The sequence below is a fragment of the Passer montanus genome, unplaced genomic scaffold (assembly GCF_014805655.1).
Source record: "Passer montanus isolate IOZ18808 unplaced genomic scaffold, ASM1480565v1 scaffold41, whole genome shotgun sequence".
NCBI lineage: Eukaryota > Metazoa > Chordata > Aves > Passeriformes > Passeridae > Passer > Passer montanus.
In genome coordinates, this window is record NW_024368930.1 from 4,582,366 (window position 1) to 4,609,791 (window position 27,426).

General features: G+C 46.3%; 2 protein-coding genes and 1 long non-coding RNA gene across 6 annotated transcripts; 1 reads left to right on the forward strand and 2 right to left on the reverse strand.

Moving 5' to 3' along the window:
* Positions 1-5,689: 5,689 nt before the first annotated feature.
* LOC120507043 lies at positions 5,690-7,907 on the reverse strand. Its single transcript, XR_005628662.1, has 3 exons — positions 7,274-7,907; positions 5,797-6,320; positions 5,690-5,724 (listed from the first exon to the last, which is right to left on the reverse strand). It is a non-coding gene; the product is annotated as an uncharacterized LOC120507043 (long non-coding RNA).
* A 20-nt stretch (positions 7,908-7,927) lies between these two features.
* Positions 7,928-19,439, forward strand: LSM14B (LSM family member 14B). Of its 4 annotated transcripts, none has more exons than XM_039719238.1 (10): positions 7,928-8,121; positions 12,108-12,271; positions 12,621-12,756; positions 13,211-13,327; positions 15,119-15,289; positions 15,410-15,490; positions 16,475-16,636; positions 16,808-16,961; positions 17,622-17,801; positions 18,149-19,439. In XM_039719238.1, the coding sequence occupies exons 1-9, from the start codon at positions 8,001-8,003 to the stop codon at positions 17,791-17,793; spliced, it is 1,278 nt and encodes a 425-aa protein (XP_039575172.1). In that variant the 5' UTR covers positions 7,928-8,000; the 3' UTR covers positions 17,794-17,801; positions 18,149-19,439. The 4 variants fall into 4 exon arrangements, with proteins under 4 accessions (XP_039575172.1, XP_039575173.1, XP_039575175.1 ...); XM_039719239.1 differs by having other exon boundaries at positions 15,413-15,490; XM_039719241.1 differs by lacking the exon at positions 13,211-13,327.
* Positions 19,440-21,203: 1,764 nt separating this feature from the next.
* PSMA7 (proteasome 20S subunit alpha 7) lies at positions 21,204-26,783 on the reverse strand. Its single transcript, XM_039719280.1, has 7 exons — positions 26,628-26,783; positions 25,206-25,332; positions 24,274-24,398; positions 22,863-22,985; positions 22,397-22,516; positions 21,797-21,859; positions 21,204-21,539 (listed from the first exon to the last, which is right to left on the reverse strand). Exons 1-7 carry the CDS (start codon positions 26,721-26,723, stop codon positions 21,447-21,449), a joined length of 747 nt encoding a protein of 248 aa, XP_039575214.1. The 5' UTR covers positions 26,724-26,783; the 3' UTR covers positions 21,204-21,446.
* Positions 26,784-27,426: the final 643 nt, after the last annotated feature.

The following is a 27,426-nucleotide window of genomic DNA, read 5'->3' on the forward strand; positions in this document are numbered from 1 at the left end:
CCGGCGCCCGAAAGAAAACGCCCGGAGAATATACTGTGGGATAAAGGATTATTGTTTGGAGCCTTCAAGGCTTTACAGCATGAAAGAGCTGTGGAAAACTTTTTCCTTCCCAGCTGCTCTTCATCTGGCTGGTCATGGTTGTTACTGCCAAGATAGGAAGTATCAATACCCAGACTCATCTGTAAGGGAATTCTTAAGAATCTTTACTCATAGGAGAAAATGAAAGTTTCTAAGCACACACCCCAGCAGCTAACAGAGATTTCTAAAGCAAATCTTCTGAAGGGGATTACTAGCAAATGTCCAGAATTGTGTGGAAGAGACAAGCAGCAGAGATGTCAACTAAGATTTGTGTTTTATCTGTTCTGAAGAATTTCTTGTGCAAGCCTACATGATTCATGGGAAAAAGAAAAATACTATTAGAAGATTAGAGGTCCTTCTGGTCACTACAACCAGCTTCAGTAATTTCACATATTCTGAATTTAGCAAATTATTAGAAGTGACTGGGCAAAATGAAAATGCTTTCCTCTCTAAGCAAATTAAAGGACTTTTGGAAAATTGAATCACTATTTCCAAGACAGAATATGTCAAGAAAATGTGCCTACTGATGGGTCTCATTACTGGAAATCCAATTTGCACAATTTACAGTCAGGATTTGTTAGAATATGTTTGAAATATTTCTTTTGAGAGAGAGGTGACTTTGGCAGGTTTTGTTCAATTTTTCTGTGAGTCTTTGTGAGCAAAGTATAATCCTGCTAGGGATGTTTTATCAACAATATATCCTCAGACAACCTAATGGTACATGATACCATGGATATTCCAGTAATGGATTCCTGACCTCTCTTGATTCAGAGCTGGACACATTTAACAATTGACCACTTATGGTAATCAGTGTTATCCTCCTTCTTTATATGCTTCCCTCCACTCACTGGCCTTCAAAAATACATAAATAAAAATAAGTGAAAGAACCAAAGATGAATCTTCATCCTTTTGAGCCACAAACAGGTACAGCCAGTGCCACATCAGTTGTGAAACAGCAGTTGCTGTAGATTAAAACATTTGTCCTATGGAATTTCATATCACAATGCCTAGGGACTGTAACTTACTTTATCTAAATCATTCAGTAGCCCCATGGTTCTTCTCTTTTAAGACAGAGGAGTTATTTCAAAAGAAGATTTTGTGTGTGCCTGAATGCACACTTTTTAGCTCAACAATAATATCAAATTAAAGTAATGGGCTGTAAAGTTGGTAAAACTTTCAGCATATGTTCAATACATAGGGCAAAATCCAGGTTCTTTTACATTTGAACTGGAAGAATAATCACGTGTGCAAGCAGTTCTGAAAGTCATTTTCAGATGACAAAAATGGCTAAATCATTTTCCTTACTCCATTTCTAGTTCAGAGTCTTCAATGCTCTTACCAAGCCTTAGGAGACAATAGAATTCCTGGGCAACCTTAGTGAGATTATAAAGAAAACAAACACAAAAGACACTGACTGGAAAATCAGTGTAGACAGAAGAGGTATAAAAACATCATCATTTACAGAAAAAAAAAAAAATGAAAGCAGTCCAGTACAGGAGGTTTGTTTTGGTTGTAATGAAATGAGATTTTATCTAAACTTTTTGTGGATTTGGAAAGCAAAAAGTATGCAAGGAAGATTTTGCCGAGTTTTTGTTTTGTTTTGTTTTTTAATGACTCCTCTGTAATAACTGATTAAAATAAATCAAGCCATAGCTTCCTTATTGAGCTGTCTCAGACTTAATGAAAACACAGCTAGAAAGGCTATTAGACAAGTTTGTTTTGGTTTTTTTTTTTGGATTCTCCAGCAATCTAAATAGTTAGGGATATGATTCCAGACTCTAGGTTACTTTCTTATACTACCTAAAATATATTCTGAGTGTCAGAGAGAGTTCTGGAATTGCCCTTATTCCTTCAACAAGCTTTTGCCCATTTTGGAAACTGCAAACAAATCAAATACCTCAGTTAAATATGGGACATGTTCCCATAGTTGCCTGAAGAAACTAGTGCATGTTTTGAAGCAAGTCAGACAAAGATTTTATCTCTTAAAAGACAAGATGGGCAAAACTTCCAGCCCAAAGGAAATGACACACCTGGATGCAGGGCCAAAGGAAGCATGTTAAGTTATTCCTTACTGTTACCTGCCTTTGTTTGTATGGGGCACCTTGCAGTACTCCTCCAGTACCACACAAGAATAACAAAATTGCTGTCACTATTCTTCAGACCAGTTCATGCTCCAAGTTAAACTTGCACAAACCTTTTGTCTTCAAAATGTCCTACTAGCTGCTGTATGTCCCAAACAGCCTTTGGAAGTTTGGCACAGGTGATGTCATGGGCAGAGTAAATGCTGAGGATAATGCTGAGTAAAATACCGAGTCTAAGATGAGGACGTGAGGCGTTCTGGAAAAAAAATTAAAACATATTAATCAGAATTAAGTGAAAAAATTGAAAACCCAAATCTCTTTTTTAGTTAGTTAACATTAAAAATGTGGTTTAATAGTGCACTAAATAATCAAAGACCTTGTCATACATGAAGTGATGGAGAAATGAGGTATGAGGAACAAATAATGCAAAGGCTTTGGAACAGTAAATATCAGAATTGTCATGTGTTTGTGAAAAGTGTGTACACAAATACTACAATGGTAAGGAGAAGTGTGAGTTAGAAGGAGATTAAATCCCAGTTTATTGTCGTACAAAAATAAATTATTTCCTGAAACTGCACTAAAATCCTATTGCTATGAATTACTGTACCATTCTTGGTATCTTTAGCCTAAACCTGAATTAAAACCTATAAACTTTAAACTCCCAAGCCTCTTCAGTCTTATTTTTAAAAGGAAAATAACCAAGATAAATGAAGAACACCCTAGAAGATAAAACAATGACTAATAATTCATCTCCTCAAAGACATTTCTGAAACATGACTTTTAAAACAAGTCCAGGAACAATTCAAGCCATGAAAACTGCAGCAGATGTTGTGCAGGGAAAGAACAGCACACTGCCAAGGCTGGTAAAATGATCCCTTACCTCACTGAACAGAAAGAAGCTGAATCTATAACCCATTTGTAAAACAGGTAAGGAGGGGGAGATTCTTTGGCTGAAGAAGAATGAATGCAGATGAGGTCTCTGAACTAAAACATCTCATAAAGGACTCTCTCCTCTCCGTTCTCAGCCCAGTGATGTGCAGTATTGCCCTGTGGTTTGATTTGCACAGCAAGAGCTGTGCAGCTGGGTCTTGGTTCAACCCCACTGAAGCCTCAGTGCCAAGGAAATAGTGCTCAGAGCTGATAGCTGGAATGTGCTCAATAATTTGGAGAGAGAAAAGTCCAGAGAGGGAAGGAGGAGCCCTTAAAGAAACATTGCTGTCAAGATTTCTGGACTTTTAGCCAAATCCAGCTGGTGAAGGTAGATTGCTGTCCAGAGAATGGTGATGTTTTCTGGTCTGCAACATCCAGGGGTCTGCAGGACGTTTTGTACTCTCAAAAACATTTGCTTTTGTTCAGAAAAGACTGGTCCCAGAGTGATGTATCAGGCTGTTCTCCCATCTGCTCCTTGGTCTTTCCTCTGAGACACTGTCAAGTGTACCAAGTAGGTCAGTTGTGACAGTCTGGCTGTAGCTTGGGCTCTCTTCAGCCCAGAAGTGGATTCAGATCATTGGTTATCACTGCAGCTCTTGAACCTCTCAGAAAGTTGCCCATGAAGCTCAATACACAGATTCTATTCTCCCAATTAATGCATAAATGTAAACCTCTACCAAATCTTCCCCTGCAGACTAATCCTCTGCAGCATTTCATCCCTGTAAGTAAATTTTTTGCTTCCTTTCTCCATGTATTACTTCATCTTTTTTCTTTCATTGTAGTGTGTGGTTGATTAGAAAGTGGTTGATTTTTCAGGGAAAAGAATAACTGGTTACAGTATGAAAAGTGGCATTGAATGCATGAATGGAACAAGAAAATAAAAATGTATCATTCTAACATGAGTGTATTTACAATAAAGCTGGTTAAAGTGTTGATTAAGAGCCTGTTAATTCTAGTAAATAATACAAATAAATAAAATAATATAAAATGCTGCTTTTTCAATCTTTATAGGTAATTCCTTGTCTCAGACACTGACACCATACATTATAAACACTGAGTATCTGCACAAAATAAGTTTGTTTTCAGCCAAACTCACGTGAGCATTTTTCCTCTTGTTTGTATTTCATACAGTTGGAGCATTCAAATAAACAGTGCCCAAAGTGTGGTTTTGCTTTCATGCTCACTCTGTGGGTCTGGATAACAAGTTTAATCTCTCTGCCATCTCCTCCTCACTGGTAAAATATATTTTTGTCTTGACTGTGCAATGCTCTTGGATTGCTGAGAAGTGCAATGGAAAAATGCAGATTTATGCCAATGCCACTGAATACACAGTCAAGGTACTAATTAAAAGAGCCAAACCCCCACAAGCCTAAAACTATGACATTTTATAAAATATTTCATTTAAAACCAGAAGTTAAACTGACTTGAAATTTGATATAGGGGGGGTGGGATGAAAGATGTCAAAATTAAAATCCCTGAGGCACAGACTCAAAACTGAGAAAAAAGGGGAAAGAGGACAGAACAGCAGTACAGGTGTTACAGTCCCTGCATTTATTTCTGAAATAAAAAAGAAAACAACACTTATTGTTTTGGTGGATTTTTTTTCAAGAGACCCTGAGATGTAAGGCAAACTAATGTAATCAAACATTATTTTCTTCATACATAATTGTATCTCTTTTTATTAGACTGTGGGAAATTGAGAAACTAATTCATAAAGTCCACATTATTTAAATATAGATTACCAATTCTTTTATTTTTTTCTACTTATTAATATTTCCAATTTTTGTTCTCCTTATTCCATTCTCCACCCCTCACTCTACCCATCATTTTCGTTTCCTTCAGTTGAATTTACATGCTTTATTCTTTATTCTACTTCATCAGCTTTTCTTTGTGTAGAATAAAAACCTTTACAAGAGTGGATCATTTTTTTCCTTCTCATCTTTTCTGTTTCTCCAGTCCCTCCTTCACTGCTGATCTCTTTTCTGCTCTCCACACCTCTACAGAACAGTGTCCTGTACTTGGTGACCTTCCCCTCCCACCCTGCAGCTACCATAATCTTATTTTGAAATTACTGCTCTAACATCTCTTCCTCTAGGAAGAGATGATTAGAGCAGTAATTTCAGAAAGAGCAGTAATTTCAGAGAAATTTCTCTCTTCCTTTGTACCATTTGTATTGTTTGCCACACCCAAATTCAGATCTCTGTTCCATTTTCAGTTCCTCCATTTTCCACGCTTATTTATTTTCTTTCCTCCTTTTTTTTTTTTTTAAGTTTTACCACCAAGTGCAAAGGCATCCCATTGTCCCCAGGTGCAAGAGGTGCTGCTTCAGCAGGCAGGGCCTGGCTCCCTTCCTCCAGCAGCTGGAGCTTGTTAAGGTGTTCTGCCAACTGCTGGTCTGTCCTTAACTCTGCCAGAACTCACCTGAGTCATTCAGCTCACGATTCCATGGATGTGGCCACCATCCACCACACAAGCTCTCTCTCACCATCACACACCCCACAAGTTCTCATCACTGCAGAAAGTCACAGGTTTCTGTGGAATGTGCACAGATACATGGGTGCTTACCCTCTCAAATGCCTCTAGTTGCCTTCCAGCTGCCAATGGAGTCTCCTGAGCTCTGGCAACACAGGTTTTCCTGTAAATAAATCAGCTTTGCAGTTCATGGTGTGACTGTACCCCACCTCCACTCTCCAAAGACCACAGGTACCTGCAATCCAAATGGCTGCTGTGTGAATCCTTCATGCCAAATTCCTTCCTACAGCCACAATGAACTGCAGTCAGCATCTTCGTATGAAGCCAAATGTTCCCTTCTCATATGAGGGATGCCTGGGATAGCACACTTGTCATGAATTTACAGTGAGAGATGCTCTTTGCTTCCTCCTTTCAACACTTAGTGGATGAGGAACTGTATTTTTTAGCAGAATAAATAATACTAACAGGCCACTTAAAATGTCAGGTGTCATATTTCTTCTTGCTGATGGCTTGTTATCTCTGACTGTTGTCAAAAACAAGATATTGAGGAAATTCATTACAATAAGAGTATCTTCCAGAAGCAGGCTGATTTATGGGCCATGGTGATTATAACTAAAATTCTGTATGTTTGCATATCTGTCCTTACCAGTGTATAGGTCATGCCAACTTGGTGTAGTTTTCTTTTTCCACGCTGCTTTAATTAGCCTTCCTGAAGGATCCACATCACTGTATTGGTACATGTGACTGTCTTTTTCTTCACTGGTATTAAAAAGGGGGAAAAAAAGGCAAAAAAAGTGAAGTAATAAAACGATCATAATACCCTGTGATGAATAAGTAACAAAGTACTGGAACTTACAGGTGCTTATGAACCAGTGACTTTTTGCTTTCCATAAAGAAAAAAATTAATTGAGCTGCAAAACCTGGAGCCCCATTTACTATTTCTAAAGAAAATTTTAAGAATTGAAATAAGAAACATCAGTTTAAACATACTGTGGAGTTGGAAGATGTTAACCAAAAGAGGGAGTTCTGTTTCTGTACCTTTGGCTGCACTATTGGCATAATTTTTTCATTATAAATATTTTTGTGGCTGCCCCAAACTGAGCAGCCACACTTTTTCTATTACTTCTTTCCCTATTATTTCTCCATTTGATCTTTTCTACACTCAAAACTAGGCACTCCTCATACAGAGGAACTAGAGGTGCTTTTTCATTAGGGAAGTTTCTAACCATCAATTTGCCCACTAAAGGGCACTGTTTACTGCAATAAAAAAGGAATCTCTGCTTTCCCTCTGTAAGTTATACTTAGGGCTGAGCTAAAAATCTAAAAAGGTTGACTTTAAGGGCTGAGTTTCTCATTCAAAATTACTGCTTTTCCAATTAATATGTTTTGGGTTTTCTTACTTTATATTTTTTTAGGAACTCTATGCTGGAACAATTTAACAAGGAGAAGACAGCACACATGTACGAGTGGAAAGGAAGCATCTGCCCTGTTCAGGCAGGGGAGATCTGCTCTTCGGGCTGTAAAAACAACATGAAGAGTAGCACCATAAAACACGTAAGGTCACAGGGCAGACAGCTCGGGGCACAGGGAGAACAGCTCTGCGAGCCACGGCGTGCAGGGACGCGGGGTGAACCTGGGGGCTGCTGTGCCGCTGGTGGAAGGAAGGCAGGGAACCCCGCGCCTGCAGCTCCGGCGGAACTCCCTGCACTCACACAATGGCTCCCGCTGCATTGTCCCCGGCTGCTGGCTTTGCGTCTTATTCGAGTCACACAAATTGGCGAGATCTGCGCGCTCTGACCCGCTGCCCGAAATGCCTGCCCAGCCTGCTGCCCGCGCACCCTGCCGCTGCTGGGCGATTGCAGCTCCGCGGCCGCGCCTGCCAGATGCTGCCGGCTGTCTCTCGCTGACCCGCAGATGGCCGGGGAGCCGCGGAGCTCCCGGGAGACGCCGCACGGAGCGGCCCCATCCTCCAGCTGCAGCCTGGCACGGCGTGACCCGAGCCGGACCGAGCCGGGCCAGCAGAACAAAGGCGCAGCACGACCAGTACAGAGCAGGGCCCGGCGGGCACCCAGCGCCAACCGCGGCACCGGAGCGAGAAGGGGCTTGGGCAGAGGCAGCCATGGCTGTGCCGTGACGGGAGGGCGACCATCTCCTTCTCCGCGCGCTACGTGACAGCAGCCGTGCCACAGCGGCGAGGGGCGCAGTGACACCGAAGCGAGGGGCAGCGGCACAGCCCCGGTGCCTCACAGCCTCCCCTCAGCGCCCCCGCCCCGCGCGCCCCCTCAGCCGCGGCAGCGCGGGAAGCCGAGTGCGCGCGCTCCGGCCCCGCCCCGCCCGGCCCGGCCCCGCCCCGCGGCGCACTCCGCAGTGCGCGTGGGCGGCGCGGCGGCTCCGCGCGGCTCCGGGACCCCCCTGCCCGCCCCCGGCTGCGCCGCCGCCATGAGCTCGGGGACCCCCTACATCGGCAGCAAGATCAGCCTGATCTCCAAGGCGCAGATCCGCTATGAGGGCATCCTCTACACCATCGACACCGAGAACTCCACCGTGGCGCTGGCCAAGGGTGAGGCGGGGCCCTGCGGGGGGCGCGGGCGGGCCTAGGCCGGCGCTGGCTGAGGGGACGCGGCGGGGGCCGCCGTGCCGCGAACAATGAGCGCGCCCGGGGCCCGCCCGCCCCGCGGGGCTGCAGCCCCGGTCCGGAGCGCTGCCGCTCTCCGTGAGTCAGCACTGGCAGGGGCGGGCAGGGCCCGGGATGCTGAGCAGCCCCCGGCTCTCCCCGGGAGCTCCCGGGCAGAAGCGCTGCCGGCAGCGCTGGCTCCCCTGGCCATTGTCAGGCGCGGGGAGGTGACGCTCGGCATGGCTGTGCGTGCTTCGGTTCCCCTCGCTGGCTGTGCCCGGCTGCGTGTCGGTGCTGGGCTCGAGGAGGGCCCCAGGCCGGCGCTGAGGAAAACAGTTGCTGTTGTTGTGTCTTTGTTCCTTCCGTGGTCGATAACTGGGCTCTGCTCAGGTGAGGAGGGTGGGAGCTCCTGCTCTGGGCGCTGTGGGCCACCTGCACGTGGGTCTGGCTCGCCGACCTTGCTGCCTCCTCAGCGAGGCTTTAGGTTTTGTTTCCCTGTAGAAACACTGATCATTATCTTTGAAACAGTGTCTTTTGGGTTCACTTGTCACCTGTGCTGGGAACTCCTGTATTTCATGTCAGTAAAACCTGTCCTGTCTTGTTTAGTCCCTCAAACATGAACTTACTCCTGTACTGCTTTTCGAGTCCATCTTGGCTACTTCAGCTAATATCGCTGTTTTCTTTCCCTGAGTTTTGTCCTTCCTGCTTCTGGGAAGTTCACGCTGTCGGGGCTGTCCACAAAACAAACACCTTTTGTTTTGAAAGGCTCCTTGCTGGCAGGAGGCACTGACTTGCCAGGTTCACAACTACCCTCCAGGCAGCCTGTGCCCCACTGTTTACCCAGCATAATGATGTTTATATGATGCTGGGCATTATTTGACACCCATTAGAGTGTCTTCTGAAGTTAAAAATGCGAGTTTTCTCAAATTCTCTTTTCCTCTAGGAATGTAGCTGTTTATTTAAAACACACAAATGGAGCTGCTTGTGTTAGTGCTTGGCTCAAAGTACTTGAGAGGTTGCTGGAAGGATGCAGTTCCTCTCCTGTAGGTGCAGGAAGGTCTTTGCCTTGACCCAGCAGCAAGTAAAAATGGTTCCTTACATAGCCCTGCTTACACATTGCACTTGCTACTTCAGAGCTGGTGTGTTTCAGAGGCATGTGTGGTTAAAGTGCTTTATGATGGGAGTAAGTATATGCTCTGGATAAAATTTCTGGCCGTTCTTGTATTTATTGGTTTCTCAGTGTTCAGTTTTGATAAACTGGAGTGCCTGAGAAGTGGTTGTTGCAGCAGGTGGGGAATATATATTTTTCCCCGCTTAAAGAGCTGTTCTCTAAACTTTACATCACAAACCCTGATTTTCATTGTAGCTCAGAGAGGGTCTTCAAATTTAGAGACTTTATAGCAAAGCAAAATTAGTGTGGGAATTACAAATGTAGCAACAATGTTGAAGTTAGTCAGAGCAGTATCAACCCCCAGTGTGGTGTCAGTGGTTTAAAACACTTGATCTCTGAGGCATTAGAAGGGCCATGAATTACTGATGTGCTGTTGAAGTTGTCCAGGTAAATTGTTGTTAAACCCTGGATGCCACTGTTTAAACACTTCCGTGTGCAATGCAAGTGTCGTTCTCTTTTGTTCTATCATTCATTAAAAAAAATTTAAATTGAAAGAGACTGCAGGAAATCTGGTTCAGCCTCTCACTTGAAGCCAGGCTGCTTTCAATTGATTTATATTTGTTAAACCTCAATATGTGCACAGAATCTTAAATGCTGGAGATTCCATGGGCTTAATTAATCACCACAAGAAAGTTGTCTGTTTGTTAGAGGCTAAACTTAAATTGCAAACAAAGAAAGCTTAAGCCTACTGGTGTCCTGTCAGGAACTTACTTCCCCTTAAGTAAAAGTCTTAAGAAATAGTAGTTTTTGAACAAAAAATATCCACGTAAGCTCTGCTTTCCAGTCAGTCTTGCTGTGCTTCCTACCCCTTCAGAGCTTAGGCTCGACAGCCCTACAGGAGTAGGAGCTGTGTTGTAAACCAGGAGCTGCAGTGTTGTGGGATTGATTTCCTGTTCATCTGTAAGCAATAGTCAGTAACTTCATGGGAGACAGCCCTTCCCACCTCCACGGGAACTTTAAACTGCATTTTGTGCAGTGCCAGGAGCAATTAAACACCTGAGGTGCAGGGATAGGCAAGCTCAACTCCTACAGCCCTGTTTTGTCTACCACAAGGACTTGGTTTTCCACCTTTCTTGTCAGAAACCTTGGGAGCAGCCAGCTGAGAGGCTGCCTGGGCAGCTTTGGGCTTTGCAGGTCGTGTGTTTGTCCATGGGGAAGTTGATGGGCTGGTCATGGTGCTTCCCAAGTTAGCTGGGGGAGCCTGCAGGAGCCCTGGATACCTTTAGTACATCTTGCCATGAGCTGTGATAATCTAATTTTGAACAGAGGGATCAGTGGTACAGTTCATGTCCAAAAGGCTACAAGCATTGCTTTCAGTTTATAATCTGCTTCTGGTTGACTGGGTTACAGCTGTAATATGATCAAGCAGCAGCTGGAGATCTAAAATAACTTGGAGAGGTTATTTACCCTGGGAACTCATGGAAGATGGCCATTGAAAGGAAGTGACTGACAGCTTGTCCTTGTACCGGTGAAGATCCCTTCCTGCTAGGTGCAAATGAGGTGCTGAGCAGTGTGATAGGGACATTCTGGCATTCACCTGCTCCTTGAGGGCTCACCTGTATGTTAACAGGGCTGAAGGCCACTTGTGGCACTAAGTGGTGCCTGGTGTGAGGTGAGCCACCTGCATACGCCCTGGAACAGGACTCTTGAGTGTCCCTGGCTACAGCTGCCAGCACTCCTTGTGAGCTAGAAGCAGCATGGTGTGCCAGGGTGCTCAGTGCATCCACTTTTGGTGCTCTTTTTCCTGGGAGGCTGTGGTGCCCCCATCTGTGTGGCAGGAAGAGTGGCATGTCCTGGTGGAGGTGTTTCAGTGCTTCTGTGATGACCTGTCAGGAGCAGCTGAGGGAGGCAAGTACAGAGTTCTTCCACTGGCAGAAAACATGCATTAAGCCCATATGTGCTGGTACTCATCTGAACTGGGAGTGCCTCTCACAGACAGAAAGCAGCCACACCAGTGAACTTGGGAGTTTCTGTAACTTGTGTCTGAAATTTCAGGCTTTTACCTGTCAGTGCCTGATGTAACTGTGATGTGCCAATAATCCAGTCTGACCTCTTCTTCCTTAATGGCTCAAATTAATTTATGCTTCTACCTAGTAGTTGCCACAGTCAGCTGAAGTATTTTTTTCCACTCTGGTGTGTGACATTGCTGGTTAGTGTCTGTTCAAGTATTCTGGTAGCTGGCACTCAGTAAAGCCTCCTAAGCAGTTAGATTTATCACTGATGGCTTGCTTTGTAGTCACATTAATAATAAAAACAGTGACATTGGAGTAGAGAGGGAGTTTTAATAGGAAGTTTTTATCATTGATAAAATCACCTCTATCTGCATAATAAATGTATGAAACCAGGGGTGCAGATTTGAGCTCTAAAGCCTTCTACAATTTCCCCCTGCTGCTTCAGGGGCCTCCCCGGGGTGTGGTGCAGTTGCCTGGAGCTGAATGCCTGACTGGGACAGCTGCTGGGGAGGGAAGGAGAGTACAGCACTGTGGGGAAGTCCTTGGGTTTGCAGTAGGATTCTTCACTCCAGCTGGTCTATGGTCTTTACCTTCACAGCTTGATGTAAACAAAACTGTTTACACAGGCTGCTGAAAAAGTTGGCATTTGAGGGAGCAGATGTGTGTGAGAAGGAGATTGAGGGTTCTGGAAGTAGCTGTTGTTGTTACAAATGGCAAGTGTTGAAGGAGTGCTTGTTAATTGCACGAATCTGAGCGCGCACAGTGCTGCAGTGGCAGTGTGCACTAATGTCACCGTTTCCATGCTCCAGTGCGATCCTTCGGGACCGAGGACCGGCCCACAGACAGACCGGCTCCTCCCAGAGAAGAAATCTATGAGTACATTATTTTTCGAGGAAGTGACATCAAAGACATCACTGTCTGTGAACCTCCAAAAGCTCAGCATACTCTGCCACAAGATCCTGCCATTGTCCAAGTAAGTTAGCCTGAAGTGTTGATAAAAAGCTGAGATAAAACACTGGTGTTGAAGGACTGCATTTTGGTAAAAACTTATAGAAATGAAGGCAATCAGTGTCTCCAGGAATCTTCAGATTATTTAAAGTATCCTGAATTTTGTTGTAATGTTTAAAGTAGCAGCAGCATTAAGACTTCAGTCAACAAAAGCCAGAGCTAGCTGAGAATGCAGGAAAATCATAAAGAGGTAAACTAACCCTTCTCAGAATTTACTTAAGCTTTAGTAATGCTGTATGTGAAGTAAAGAATCACTGCCAAAGCAAGTTGCCTCTTGGACACTGTAAATGGAAATGTACTTTGTCTTGTTACAGTCTTCACTGGGCTCTGCCTCTACATCATCCTTTCAGCCACATGTGCCTTACAGCCCGTTTAGAGGTATGCCACCTTACAGCCAGCTTGCTGCCAGCTCTTTGCTTAGCCAGCAGTATGCAGCTTCCTTAGGTTTAGGTAAGTACAAACTTTACTTGCTAGAATAAAGGGATGGTCTTGTATGCAGCTGCTGTGAAAGCAAATAACAGTAACTAACACCAAGCTCCTTGCCAAGTGTCAGGCTGCAAGGAGCAGTGAATAAGCAGCTCACAACTTTGTGCAATGGTTTTACTGCAAGGAGGCCTATGTTTCACTTGCATGTGCACACACACACGAAAGAAACAAACTAAATAGCTGAAGTTTCTTTCTGAAATTAATGGGAATACCTGACAGTTGAGGCCAGTTCATTTTTAACCTAACACACCTCACATCACATGTAAAAAGAACTTGCATTTCCAGAGAAGACTGTAAATAAGCTGCTCTAATGCTGTTCTAGAGAATCTTGTATCTCTTTCCAAGTCCTTCAGATGTTTCACTACCTTGTATCTTATCCATGTATCTCTGCTCTCTCTTCTTCCCTCTATCTCTTTAGAGAAATTGGTAAGCCCTCCAGCATCAGCAGCTGCTTCCAGCCCTAGTTCTTCTCCGTCTCCACAACCTGTTTCAGAGCCTGACATGTCTTCAGAGCCCCATCAGCTCTCTTCCAAGGGTAACAGCAGTTTGAGGACTCCAAATATTTGGAAGAACTGCATGGCACTTGCAAACACTCTGTTCTTGTTAACCCCTCCTAGAATGATAGTGCTCATATGGGTAATGCCAGTAGAACTAGATTGTTCTCAGCTTTTTTTTTGCCTTTCATTACATGAAGTGTGATTCCTCCTGTCCTACAAGTATCAATTAGAGAGACAGGAGAAAGGAAAAGTCCAAGACAGTGGATCCTCTTGTGTAAGTATCAGGAGAAGGATGAAGTTTAGAGATGCTCATGTGTTGCATCCTGTCCAGGAACATGTGTCACTGCAGGGTTTGGGTGAGGAATTGGTCAGCCTTTCCTGGAAAAAGAAGCACACTGCCTAAATTGTGGGTGGCCTTGTGTTTGGAGACTTAGGCTGATCAAAAGTTCAGTTGTATTTTCTGTAATCGAGGAAACATCAGGGTAGATTTCATGCATGATGGGGCATTGCACCTTGTCCAGACTCCCAGTTAGTAAAGCATGACTAACAGTAAGCAATTCCTGAGTAGCAGAGATAACATGGTTCTGGGTGCTTGCTTCTATGTGTAAAACCTTTAAAGAAGGTTAAGATGAGATACTTGACTGACCTTCCTCAGAGCAGGGTGACCAGGTGCAGCCTGCATTTAAACATAATTAGTTTCATCTGGTTTTAGCTTAAGCATGTATGCTTGTGTTGGCATGAAGCTTTTTACTTACTCTCTGCTTTTGGCCATCTATCTGTACATAGTTTCCCAATATTCTGGCTAAACTTTGAAACTTTCTCATGTTAAACTTGCACATCAGCTTTGTCCTACTCAATAATCCTTAGGATATGTCTGTCTTCCTTGCAAGTTTTCCAGGTGTACATTAGCTGGGAACCTGCATGATGTAACCTACTGGGTATATCTCATGTTGGACTTGGGTGACCCAGAAGTGTCAGTGGCTTGGTTTGTGTGAACTCTTCAGCTTTTCACTTTTCTTGCTCTTTTAATATATTCAGTTAAAGTTTGCTTCCAAGCAGTTCTTATGCATAACTACATGAACCTGTAGTACTCCAAACCTTCTAATTAAAGCTAGAATGCAGTGTTTCTTCTGAGTACTGAAGACTGTCACTTTTTAATATAATTGGTGTAAGGTATACCAAACCATGAAAAGTATTTACATGTTTTGTAGTGTGAATAAATAAGCCTGGATGGAAGAGCAACAGAAGTCTTGGTAACACTTTGGCCTTGACCAAGAAGGAATTTAAAAGGGTAACTTTGAGATCCTGGTCTGGTTTCAGGTTTTCTTTGTCTGAAAGCTCTAACAATAAGCAGTGAAGTTGAAGGACTTCTAAAAGCGGCTTACAAAAGGGGATGTAGCTGAGGTGCTTAAGCTTTTGCTGCAAAACCTTTTTGACAGAGTGGGGTAACTTTCTTGAACAGTTTCAAAATGATGAACTTTTGTTTCAGATTTAAAGTTATCATGTAAAGTAAAATCCTGCATAATATAGAAATTAGATTATGGTATAAACTGTCTGAGTGACTGACTTGGCTTGGTTGTTTAATGTTTGTCTAACTCGATTTAAGAAATATATGGGTATATTTCCTGAAACTGAGGCTCTGGATGTGAGAGCCATGACTTGTATGGCAGTGGTGCCTTACCTGGTGCCACTTAAACTTAGCCTGTAAAGATGCACACTCAAGGCTTTGAGTCATTCTTGACCAAAAGGTTTCTCCCTAGAAGTGGGCAGGGTTTGAACGGTGTTGGCTCACTTTCTGAGAGGCGCTTAGTCATTGGGATTTTTTCCAGGTGCTGGCTTTCCTTCTGTTCACCCAGTCCGCAAAAGCCCCATGGTAGAGCAGGCTGTCCAGACTGGCCCAGTTGACAGCATGAATTCCCAAAAGCTGCCCCCAGTGAAGGTGACCCCGGGGATTCCACGCAGCGCCCGGCAGGTCCCGCAGGCCAACAGCAAAGCGAGCGGTACGTACACACCCCTTCAGCCCGAGTGCTGGGCTGGAGCAGCCTTCCGAGGTGCACTGCTGCCCTGAGCTGGCTGGGCATTGTTCTCGTGCTCCTTTAAAGTTTATCCTTCTTGTTCAGTAGATACAGTTCAGGCAGCACCTGTGCAAACCCAAGGACAGGTGAATGATGAAAACAGAAGACCTCAAAGGAGAAGATCGGGTAGGTTAAGCTGGCGCTAAACAGTCTCAACAGCCTGTGAAGGCAAGTGGTGGTAACTTCAGTGAAGGATTAACTGACAGAAGACTGGCAGAAAGCTTTGGGCATCCAGAGATGTTTCCCTAACAAAACAGCTTCTGGAGTCGCAGAAGTTCAGAACATTCCAGGGACAGAGTTCTAGCGCCTTTTCTAGAAAAGCTGAAGGTATGTCATAAAAATCAATGCTGTGACTTGGCAGCAGCTACTGGATTTCTCTGAAACCTCAAGTATATTTACTGGGAGAGGCAGCCTGTTTGAGACTTTCCAGAGCTTTTATAACAGAGAGGAGCTATGGAACACTCACCTCCATAGAGCAGAATTCTTATTTCAAAGTGGCAGTGCAAGCATGGGCCAGAAGAAAGTGAAATTCAAAGAGGTTTCTGCCCCAATAAAATGAGAAAGGGCAGGAAACAGCACTCCAGACTCTCAGGTCTTCAAATTAGTGTGTAGATTGGGTTATAGCTTTTCCAAAAAGAAGTTGATAGCATCTCATTTGGAAACCAGAAACTAGACAGAGTACAAGCTCCCTTTGTGGGTAGATGAGTCTTTGGCTGGATTTTCTGAGACCTCCTCTTTGCCATCAAGATGAGTTTTGGGCTAATTACAGTGCTATGTTTGCAGGTGAAGAGCAGACAGATATTTTTCCCCACCTCCCTCAGCTTTTCTTGCTGTAGTGCTTGTCCTGACTTCCTCCCTGCACGCTGGAAGGAAAGTTGGGTGCCCTCTTAGTGGTGAGACTGACATCCAGGAATGCTGCTCAGAAAGTTAAAGTGTTGCTGTAATATGTCTTCTACAGCCAAAATCAGAAGTTGCTTTCAAAGAGGTGTGGCCTAACCACAGGACTGGAAGCCAGAAACTCCTGAGTTCTATCCCTGGTTTCCTCTGGTCTTGAGCAAGTCATGTAACCTCCCTGTGCGTTACCAAGTGTTTAAACTCTCCTGCTTTCAGGAAACAGGAGAACCAGAAACCGTTCTAGAGGACAAAACAGACCAACTACTGTGAAGGAAAATACAATAAAGTTTGAAGGTGACTTTGACTTTGAAAGTGCAAATGCACAATTCAACAGAGAGGAGCTTGATAAAGAATTCAAGAAGAAACTGAACTTTAAAGGTTTGTGCCTTCATTAAATATGAATTGCTGAGCTAGTAGTAAACACTGCATAGACAAACTGGTTCTGAAAAACTGTATGATTACCTCTCAAATCTTGTTTGAGGGAGCAAGAGAACAGATGGCTCTGCAGTGTGTGCCTCAAGGAGGTGTAATACATTTCATTATCTTCAGATGACAAAGCAGAGACGGGGGAAGAAAAAGGGGACCCTGGAGTGGCAACCCAAAACAATGATGGTAACACAGAGGAGGACCTGCTGGGGCCCAACTGCTATTATGATAAATCCAAGTCTTTCTTTGACAACATTTCTTCAGAACTGAAATCTAGGTGAGTATTTTCTAAAAGGAATTTTAGGCATAAAATTTCAGACATAATCTATGTGACATGGTTTGATTATTTAAAAATTTTAGAATACCCTTTGGACAGGGAATATTGCCATGCATTTGGTGGCTCACAAGTGATGTGAACCAAGCTTCATGCAGTGGCATCAAACAAAAAGCATTTCAGCTGATATGATACACTTGCCTAATCTATGATAGAGGAGTTTGTTTCCCAGTACTGCCTTTGAACCCACTGATTCTAAACAAATCCCTTATCTGGCTTGTGGGAGAGGAGGCATCAGGGTCATGCTGTACTGAAGGTGCAGCTGGCAGACAGGAGTGAGCTAAGCCTGGAGGTGGGCCAGAGAGGTCAGCTCTGGCTGTGGAAATGCTTTAGGTTAAATGTTGGTAATATGAAGGGGAAAGCTTCAGCTTTCACTGCCACCACTGGTGCTCTCAAGTGCCTGGAGAAACGAGACATCCCTTTAGTGTCAAGGGGTTCCCTTGCTCTGTGGTGTGGCTGCAGAGGAGTTGGGTTAGAGCAGGTACACTGCAGCTGCTGCTTGTTGCAGTGCAGCTCAACAAAATCAGGGGTGAGAGGCTTCCTCTCTAAGTGAGCTGGAGGTTCTGCAGTGTTTGTGTTGAAGCTGAACTCGGCCCTGCTCAGTTCCAGGCGCACCACGTGGGCTGAGGAGAGGAAGCTCAACACAGAGACCTTTGGAGTGTCCGGACGGTTCCTTCGTGGCCGCAGCTTTCGAGGTGGATTCCGAGGTGGAAGGGGGAGTGGAGCAGCAAGGAGAAACCAAACCACTCACAGAGCTGGTACTGGCAGAGTGTAACTTCAGAGGCAAGTGCTCTAGCAAGAGTAAATACTCTCCCTGAGCCAGGTTTGTCTCTTGCTCCTTGCCTGAAGTGTCTGTGCAGCCTGTTTCGTCCTCCAGTGTCATGGATATATCAAGAATTGTTCCTTATTGGATCTGATTGATATTTCTAAAGGGTAGAAGGAGATAGGGGTGGTTTAACATGTTGATTTTTTGGTTTCACCTGTCTGAGAAAAGGCTCAGCTCAAGCAAGCAGCTTTTGGTTTCTAACTAAGCATTTCAGCTGATACAGGGGTGTGAGCTTTGCTATTTTTCTTCTTTGGAGAAGAACCTCATAATATCAAATTTAATTCTACCTTTTTTTCCTGAATAGGTTCAAACATCTCTCCTGAGAGGATGAAACTGTATATAGAAAGAAAACAACCAACTGCTGCACTAATGTGGGAAAATGGTTCATATTGTTTACTGTCTCAGCTCAAGCGACAGAATTTCATGTACTACTGCTTATATTTTGGACTTACTTTGGACCAGCCACTGTCTGCTGGAATATTTTTTGGAAGAGGGAATGTGTTCAGGGGTACCTTCTTCAGGGTGTCTTTTCTTTTTTTTGTGTTTTTCAAGTGCAGACTAACTTACACGGTTCTTCTTTCTGGGTCTCTCAAGGCTGCTATAGTCTAAGCTCAAAGTCAGACTCCTTTTCTGAACCCTGGAGAAGAGAAATCATGCTGTTTTAACATGGAACCAAAGCTCACTTGAAATAAACCAGCTACAATTTGTTTGTTCTGAGTAACCAAATGGATCCTTTGGTGCTGCTGGTCTCACGGATCTTGGCAGCAGGTGTGAAGTAGCACTTGGTATCTGGAGAAATGGATTCCTGGTGCTGAGGAGTTGTGTATATTGTCACTTGGGAATACTGGAGTGTTGATCATGTAGTAGTGTTTCTGACTGTACAGCTGTTTGTGGGCTGCTACTGGGCTGGAGGTACCACAGGAGTGTGGCTCTGCCTTGAGCTGCAGGGTGCTGGGAGTGCCTGGGGCTTGGAGCTCCTGGCTGGAGCTTGGGGACACCATGTGGGATGGGAGCAGGGACTGTCCCCACTCACGTGCAGAGGTTTTGGCAGTAGTGACTGTCTGGGAAGGAGACCTGAGGCTCTGACTTGTGTGCCTCGGTTTGTACCTCACTGGAGGCAGCACCAAATGCAAACAGTTCTCTGTACTCTGTAGACTGTGGTGGAACTCTTTGGAATGTTTTCATTCAACTAGGGATGGGAGACCATATAATGAAGCTTAACAGATGGGCATGTTTAATTTCTTTCCTCTATACCCCCATACTGTAAATAGTTTAGTTGTTTTTCTTTTGTTTTTAAAAATCTGTATGTGGGGAGAGGGCTGGGAGGGAGGGGTTACCTTTGTTTGCATGAAATAAGTGGGTTAAATTGCTATAGGCATGTGTCCCATTTTTGGTAGGGAATTTTGTTGAAAAAGCACCTTGATGACTGAACCCCTTACATAGCTCAAGTTTTTTTAGTTATGCATTGACCTAGGTTACTGTAAAAGCTTGGATTTATTTTTGTAGGACTTTATTGCTGAGAATTAGAACATAGCAGTGGGGCTGCTCTTTGGAGTAATGTAAATTGTAATTATAATAAACATGTAAATGTTTAATGTTTCCCTCCACCTCTGTTCTGTACATAGCTCCATAACATCGCTCCCTACACCTCCTCTGGCACCTGTCCTTGCAGGGCTGCCATCCAAGCTGCAGAAAACCTGGCTGCAGAGCTCTGGCAAACCTGGCAGTGTTACACAGTATTGGAAAAAGGCTGCAACACCCAAATCCAGGCACTGCCCGTTGTACTGTTGCCCTGGTTCCCCTGTTGGGACTCAGCCTGATGAGGGTTATGTTACTCCAGCCTTGCAGAGGGAGGCCCTGGGGCTCCCCAGGAGCTGCTGCTGCTGCTGCAGGCCCTGGCTCACACCTCTGATCTGGGGTGAGCTGAAATGCCTCACTCAGAGCTGCTCTAACTCTGCCTTTGCTGCTGGCAAAGCAGCCAGTGTGGCTCGAAGTGTGGAGATGGAATTGCACTGCCCTGGCAGAGGATGGGAGGAGAAATCCTCACTGCTCCTGTGTAATCACCACTATTCACACATAGCTGTGCCTTTTCAGTTGAGTGGGATCACTTCCCTTGTTTCCAGAGTAAAGCTTCAGACCCAGGCAGAGCACATCCTTGACACTGCTCAAGTTTGTGTCCCAGCCTCTGAGCCAAGTGCTGGCCTGGCTCCTGGAGCAGAGGGGGCTGGTGGCTGTGGCTCAGCCCCAGGACTGGTACCTGTGAGCCCTTCTTCCCCAGGAGCACTGTGGGCTCAGCTGCAGGCCTGTCAGCTTCCCCATGGAACATTCCCAGTGTGTGGGAACAACTGTGACTTCAGCAGAGAACCAAGTGCAGCTTTTTTGACTTCAGCATTCCAGCCCCAGGTTTGATACATTAACCTGGTGTTCAGGACCACGCTTCCTCTGGCTCATGTGCTCTGATGTGTGCTCCCTGTCCTTGACTCCTGTGGGATCCTCTGCCCACACTTTGCTGGGCAGCATTTCCTGTAAACAGCTCCTGGCTGTGCGAGCCCAGCGCTGAGCTCTGCTGCCTGGAGCATCCCTGGAGTCCTCAGTGTCCTGAGCAGGGGCTGGAGTACCAGGGCTGTCCCTTGCAGCCTTCTGGGCCACGTTCAATCCTTGCTGTGCCTGCTGCCACCCCAGTCCGGCCCTGACCCTGTCACACCCTCTGGGTGTGCAGCAGACTGAAGGGCAGTTTGGCTCTACCCCCTTGGTGGATACAAATGGGGAAACTTAAAGGAGTACCTGTTCCTATTGCTTCAAGTACTGAGGCTTGAGAGAGTGAGCTCAGGTGGGGAGGGGCCTGAGGCTCCTCTGAAATGAGGACAAGCTCAAACCAACTCCTGGGGTACGAGGCAGAGAGGGCAAATACCAGAGGAGAAAGGGGAGGAGCTACAACTCTGTTGTATGTAACATTTGCTAGTTATTGTTTAGCTCCCGGTGCACAAATCCCCCCTGTGAACCACAGCAGCAATGCTGTACTCTGACCCAGACCTGGCAGCACCAGGCCATGCAGCTCTGCCCTGAGCACTGCCTGCAGCAGCACAGTCCCCTGCTGCCCCCCAAAACACAGCCCCCCATCTCTGCTGTCCTTCAGCAGTACAACACACACCTCTGTCACAGGCTGCTGCAAGGCAGAGCCAGCCTTTTCACCCTGACAGATGCCTGGTAGGGAATAAAAACCCCAACTCCATATTAGGTATGTTGAGACCATAACACAACCTCCTAAAACAACTGTTTAAGGTTAAAAAAAAAAAAAGACATGCTGAGAGAGTGCAGAAAAGAACCATTAAACAAAGTGAAGTGTGCAGGGCAAAAAATGCAAGTGAAGTCTCTGTCCTTTAATGGGTCACTGCTGCTGTTCTGTAGCCAACCAGATCATCCTGGGTAATTAAAATCCAAGGAACAGACAGGGTTTTTTTAAATAACAGCTTTAAAAAAAAAATCAGTAGGTTTATTGTAGATCTCAAGAGAGCACAGTATGAGTAGCTGGAATGCCTACATGTCTATACAGAATAACCCATCAATTAAAAAGAAGCAGCTAAGCGGGTGCATTTTATTCATCATGATGTTTTCTTCTGTTTTTTCTTTTCATTTTCTTCCTTTTCCTTTTCAATTTCAGCCACATACTTCTCAATTTCTTCAGGGTTCAGGATCTAAAACAGAAACATGGGTGACCCTCAGGATACCAATAAACTTAGGAGACATTCATGGAAGTGATTCTAGCTCTGCCATGGGAAGAGCTGCTGTTTATCTGAAAGCAGGTACCTGCTGCAGACACAACAACATTCCTTGGCTACTAAGAATAAACTGAAGTATTTGTCAGTACAAAATGTGAGATTAACTTCAGGCAGATCAACAAGGACAGTATCAGAGACGGGCTCAAGGGGAGAGAAGCAAACAGCAGCCTCACCTTCAGCGGCTGCTCCCGTCTCATGACCGCCAGCTCGATGTTCTTCCCACCAGACTGCACCACCTGCGAGAGGCAGAGGGAAGCTTTAGGAGCCTGGCCAGGAATTCACCCCAACAAACCCCTCTCAGGCCTCCGTAGGAGAATAGATATGGATGGGGTGTATTTCACTCTTTAGCTCTCAACACCAGCAGCACTAACTCTCAAAAGGGTCTTCACAGTGGTGCCAGTGCCCTGGGCAGATGGAGAACATCTCAGCCCCACCGCCTGACTTGTGCTGTTTTCTGTATCTTAAACTTCAATCAAAAAATAAAATACTCAGCATGTGCTTTGGCACATCTCTGGTGCATTTGTGTTAACACCCAGAACTGAAGTCTGTATTCTCCCCAGAGCTGCTGGTAAGCTCTGTGTAAACTATGGAAATTGTGACCCCAATTATTCTGGACCTTGAATTCAATCCAACACCCACAGCCTACAGTAAACAGCTCTCACAGATCCTTTGCAGTACTTCCTTGGGACATCCACAAGTATTTTCCCATATTCACACCTAAGAAATTAATCTGGACAGTGAAAAGCCACAGAAGAGATGTGAAACAGCCTCACCTCGAGAAGAGCCTTGATGACAAGTTTAATAGTCAGATCATCCGTTTCAATGGCCTCATCAGTGTAGTTTTTCTCCAGGAACTCACGCACAGATTTGGCTCCTCTGCCAATGGCATTAGCCTGGAAACATTAAGGGGAAAAAGAAAATGAATGGGAGTTTAGAAAAGATTTCATTTGCAGAGTAAGAAAGAAACACAAAGTTGTACAATTGCATAATCTGTCACACACAAAGACAGTTATCTGGCACAGGTGGGTTGGTTTTGGGGTCTTTTTTGAAAGCAGGACAAGACTTCCCAAGGAAAGCTGAACTGCAGATGGCCACTCTCAGCACATTTGATTGTTAAGGATTTTTGCAGCTGTGAGACAGCACCATGTGGCCAGCGAGATCTCCTCTACCCCAATCCCACTTTAAAGGAGACATTAAGTCACAAATACTCCATTCCCACAAGGGACTGCACCCACTCACCTTCCAAGCATGGTAGGTGCCAGAGGGGTCGGTCTGGTACAGCCGGGGGGTCCCGTCGAAGTCGAAGCCCACGATGAGGGCGGAGATGCCGAAGGGCCTGCGGCCGTTGCTCTGCGTGTACCTCTGAGCACAAAGGACACTGAGGCACTGCTGAGCACACTCTGCAGCAGCTACCACCACGAGAGCCACCTGACATGCTTTTAGCTGGCTGTCTCCATTAGTCAGGACCCTGTATCTCATGGAGCCCCTAAGGCAGGCAGGTGAGACGTGGTTCCTGTCCAGCCCTGTTCCTACACCTGGTTACAGCTTCCAGAAGCACCTCCCCTCCTGCTGAGGGGTGCTGAGGCAGCCAGAGCCAGCTCTGCAAGCCCCAGTGTGCCAAAAAACACCATGAGCACACCTAAGCACAGTTTTCACCAATGATTTGCACTGATTGCACAGGAAATCATGGCAGCTCCTGCTGTGAGCACGTTACACTGCAGCCATGTCACAGCCCTCCTGGGACACTGCTAGCAAAGTCACTGCCATGTCCCACACCAGGGGCGTTGGGGCTGACACCCACAGCACCAGGGCAGCAGGAGCTGGGCCAGGGGTGTTTGCAACAGTGTGGGAGAAATGGTGAAAGTGCCAGCAAGACAGACACAAATGTGAGATTGGATAAAGGAACAAACAAACTCTAGAAGTGGAGCCTTGCTCTGACAGACCAGTGATTATTACAAGAATCACATTATTATCATCACCACTGCTCCAGCACATCAGTGTATAAGTAAATTAAATTTTCTCTAATTCTTGCTGGTGGCTGAACATCAGTTTAATACACTGGCAAATGAGTAATTTTCTCACAGAACGCAGCTGGGCATATTTTGATGCTGCAATTCATTCTAAATTCATGACTATCAAACACAAAACATTAAATACTGCACCAATTTGCTCCCCTCTTACCCATCCCTGCAATGGCTTTGCAGGAGGAAAAACTACCAGGAGCCATGAAGAAAAGACAGTAACCCAGGCCCACTGTTCTGGGAGTGAGATGAGCAGGGGGTTCCTGATGAGATGACACATGGAACTGTGCAGGCCTTGCAAGCACTGGCTGCTTTATCTTGGGGGAAAAAACTCAAATCTATCATTCACAAACTCAATCATTGTTTTCCATTCCCAATAAAAACCCACAATGTGTTTTTTACCAGGTAGGGGTAAAAGTGAGGCCAGAGCACAGACACTTGCACAGCTTGAGGAAACGTCAGATATTCCATGCTACACAACGTGTGGTTCATGCTACACGTGTGACACTCTAGTCCCACGTGGCACACACCTAACTGCACATAATGCATAACCCAGGCTAGCACAAGAGCACACAGAACACGTGTGTCAGGTCAGGACATCCTCAGCAGCTGTGAGCAGCCCCAGGTACCTGCTTCAGGCTGGCAATGTAGCGTGTGATGTACTCCACGGTGACAGGATCCTCCACGGTGAGCCTGTGGCTCTGGCACTCCACCCGGGCTCTGTTTATGACTATCCTGGCATCAGCTGTCAGCCCTGAAACGACACAGGGGCCTCAGAGTCATGGAAAAACCTCACAATCTGGCCCTAAAAGGCCCACGGGGTCAGGGAAAATCCAAGCAGAGCTCAAACTCTCAGGTTTGCTGGGCAAGAGCATCTGTAAGGCAGCAGAAAGTGGCTGATGCACAAAAATAACTAAAGGATTTCGTTTACAGCTTCCATGTTTGTGAGTTAAGTGACACACACAGTTCTGAGCCAGGAAATGGGAATACTACTGACAGCATTCCATACCCCAGCTAATTTGCCATGCTTGTTCTCACACACATTATCCCTCATGCAGTCCAGTTTCATCTGCCCAGCAAACCTCATCTACTTAATGAGGCTACAGCAACACAGTGTTAGCTGACACAAGTGTGACCCTTTAAAAAAAAGATTTTAAAGAAATTTTATTATTATTATTATTATTTACTTTTTAGCTAATGCTGCCATTTTTCACTTACAGCTTTGTTTTTATTAGACAATTTTTCCTCAAGTTTGTGAACACCCCTGCACATATCCCTGGCCCTGGCTAAGGGAGCAAGGCAGGAGAAAGAACTGAGTCTCTCATTCCTGCACACTGAACCTAAACCCTGTTGTTTTAGTCAGTTAAATCAGATCTTAAAAATATTATTGACAATGACACTGTATTTCTCTATATTAAAAAAAAAAGAATAAGCTACCATGGAAATACCATGCTTCCCACAGCTCTCAGCCAGGTACACCCTGCATTTTGGGTTCTCAGAGTCCATAAACAAACCCAAAGGTGCCCCAGCAGCTGCCAAAAGCCCTGAGGGCACCAGGTACCTGCAAAAGCCATGCAGACATTGTCATCCAGGGCACAGATCTTCCTGACAGTTCTCTCATCCTGCAGCTTTGCCACGGACTTCTTCTCCACACCAAGGACAACAATATCCTTCCCTCTTACTCCAACCTTCCGTGCATGAAAAGAAGAAGTAAAAAAGTTAACCCAGGTCCAGAAATCCTGACAGCTGCAGACTTTACTCAGGTGAGCAGTAACCAAGCACAAACCCCCACACTGTAGCCATCTCCTCAGCTTGAAGTCAGGATTTTATTTCCCACTGAACCCAGAGGCAGGACTGATGTAACAAAAATGGCAATGCATTTCAGGGTGCAGTTTCATCATCAGTTTACACCAACCTGTGGCTCCTCAGAGACAGGCTCCAGCTCCTTTACACACTGTCCTTTCTCCAAAGCACCATCAGGGTTTCCACAGAGTCCAGTGGCACTGCTCAACTCAGAGCCAAGGCACTGAAGATCAGGCCAAGTAACACCTACAGCTGCCAAAATGTTCTGTCTGTAGCTGCCTTAATGTCCTAATTCGTACCTTGAATACACCTTCTCCAACATCACTGAGGAAAAAACCCTTGACCTTTCCCCTTCATTCCCACAGAGGGATGGGAATCAGCATGTTCCAAATGCTTCCAAAAACGTTCAACTCAACAAGAGACACAATGGGTGGTTATACTGCATGCTGCCTCCACTTTTACAGTATTTTTAATTTCTGAAAAAAACGAGGAATCTATTTGGAAATAAATCTTGTTATATTCACTCCCATCCCAAAGATGGTAAATTCTCTTTTGGGTAATTAAAACATACCACAACTATTAATACAGTTATAACTTTTGAAAATGAAAACTTACTATTGCTAGAACTTATTACAATCACTGATACAAAGTCATTTGCAAATTAACACTTTTTTCCCCTTCCCCTAAATGAAATAAAACTTTCCTCGAGCAAAAGCTTGGTACAAATGGAAGCCGGGAGAAGCAATGTGCCTTTAAAGGCTTTCACCGACGAGTTTCCCAACGCGCTGGGAATCCGTGCACAAACACAAAATCCCACAAACACAAAATCCCACAAACACAAAATCCCACAATCTGCAGCAGGGACCGAGCGAGGAGAGGATCCCCCCTACACAGGGCCGGAGCCCCGCAGGGAGCGCCGGGCTCGGGGCAGCCCCGGGGGCGACGGGTGCCCCTCAGGGATCGCCCCGCAGGGATCCCCCGCACGGATCGCCCCGCAGGGATGGCCCCGCAGGGATGGCCCCTCAGGGATGGCCCCGCAGGGATCGCCCCTCAGGGATGGCCCCTCAGCGGCTCCCGCGGCCTCCCGGGCCCGCCAGGCCGGGCGCGCAGCGCCGCGCAGGCCCCGCCGCGGGCCCCGCTCCGCCCCGCCGCCCCGCCAGCCCCGCGGCCGCCGACTCACCGCGGTGGAGCCCTTCTTGACCGCCTCCTGCGCGTACTCCACCTGGAAGAGGTGCCCGTCCGGGGAGAAGACGGTGATGGCGCGGTCGTAGCTCATGGCTCCGGCAGAACCCGCACCGTCATCCGGGCGGGCCGGGGGCGGGGCGCTGCGCTCCGGCGCTGCGCACTTGGCGTACGCACTCGGCGCACGCTGCGCAGCGCCGCGCGCGGCACGCCCCGCGCGGGGAGTGCGGAGGGTTCGGGGTGAAGGGACCCCACAGGCGGCAGGGACAGCCCCGCCATGCCGCCTGCTCCAGCCCCGCATGCCGCCTTTGGAGGCATGGGGCAACGCAGCTGCCCCGAGCACCCTGTGCCACCCTCGCAGGGAAGATTCTCCTAATAATTCTCCTAATATCTAACCTAAACCTCCTCTTTTTTCAATTTGAGCCCATTCCCCTTGCCCTGTCACTCCACTCTCTTATAACAGCCATGCTCCATCCTTGCTGTGCGTCCCCTTGGGGTATGGAGAGCCACAATCGGGTCACCCCGACGCCAGGGTGGACAGCCCCGGTTCTCCCTCCCAGCCTTTCCTGGCAGCAGAGGTGCTCCATCCCTGTCCCCTGTCCCGCGTCCCCTGTCCCGTGTCCCGTGTCCCCTGTCCCGTGTCCCGTGTCCCGTGTCCCCTGGCCGCTCCCTGTCCCCCGGCCGCACGCAGCGCACTTGGCGCAGCGGCCCCGCGCTGGCGCACTCGGCGTACGCAGCCGGCGTACGCAGTTGGCGCAGCGGGCGGCGCGGCCGAGGCCGCGGGAGCCGGGCGGCCG

Coding starts and splice junctions, on each gene's coding strand:
- PSMA7 (XM_039719280.1), bottom strand. CDS start 26,723: ATGAGCTACGACCGCGCCATCACCGTCTTCTCCCCGGACGGGCACCTC. Junction 25,333..26,627: donor TCAAGAAGGGCTCCACCGCG/GTGAGTCGGCGG, acceptor CATGCACGGAAG/GTTGGAGTAAGAGGGAAGGA. Junction 21,860..22,396: donor TCATCAAGGCTCTTCTCGAG/GTGAGGCTGTTT, acceptor TGCCTCTCGCAG/GTGGTGCAGTCTGGTGGGAA.
- LSM14B (XM_039719238.1), top strand. CDS start 8,001: ATGAGCTCGGGGACCCCCTACATCGGCAGCAAGATCAGCCTGATCTCC. Junction 12,757..13,210: donor TGCAGCTTCCTTAGGTTTAG/GTAAGTACAAAC, acceptor CTATCTCTTTAG/AGAAATTGGTAAGCCCTCCA. Junction 13,328..15,118: donor CCATCAGCTCTCTTCCAAGG/GTAACAGCAGTT, acceptor GATTTTTTCCAG/GTGCTGGCTTTCCTTCTGTT.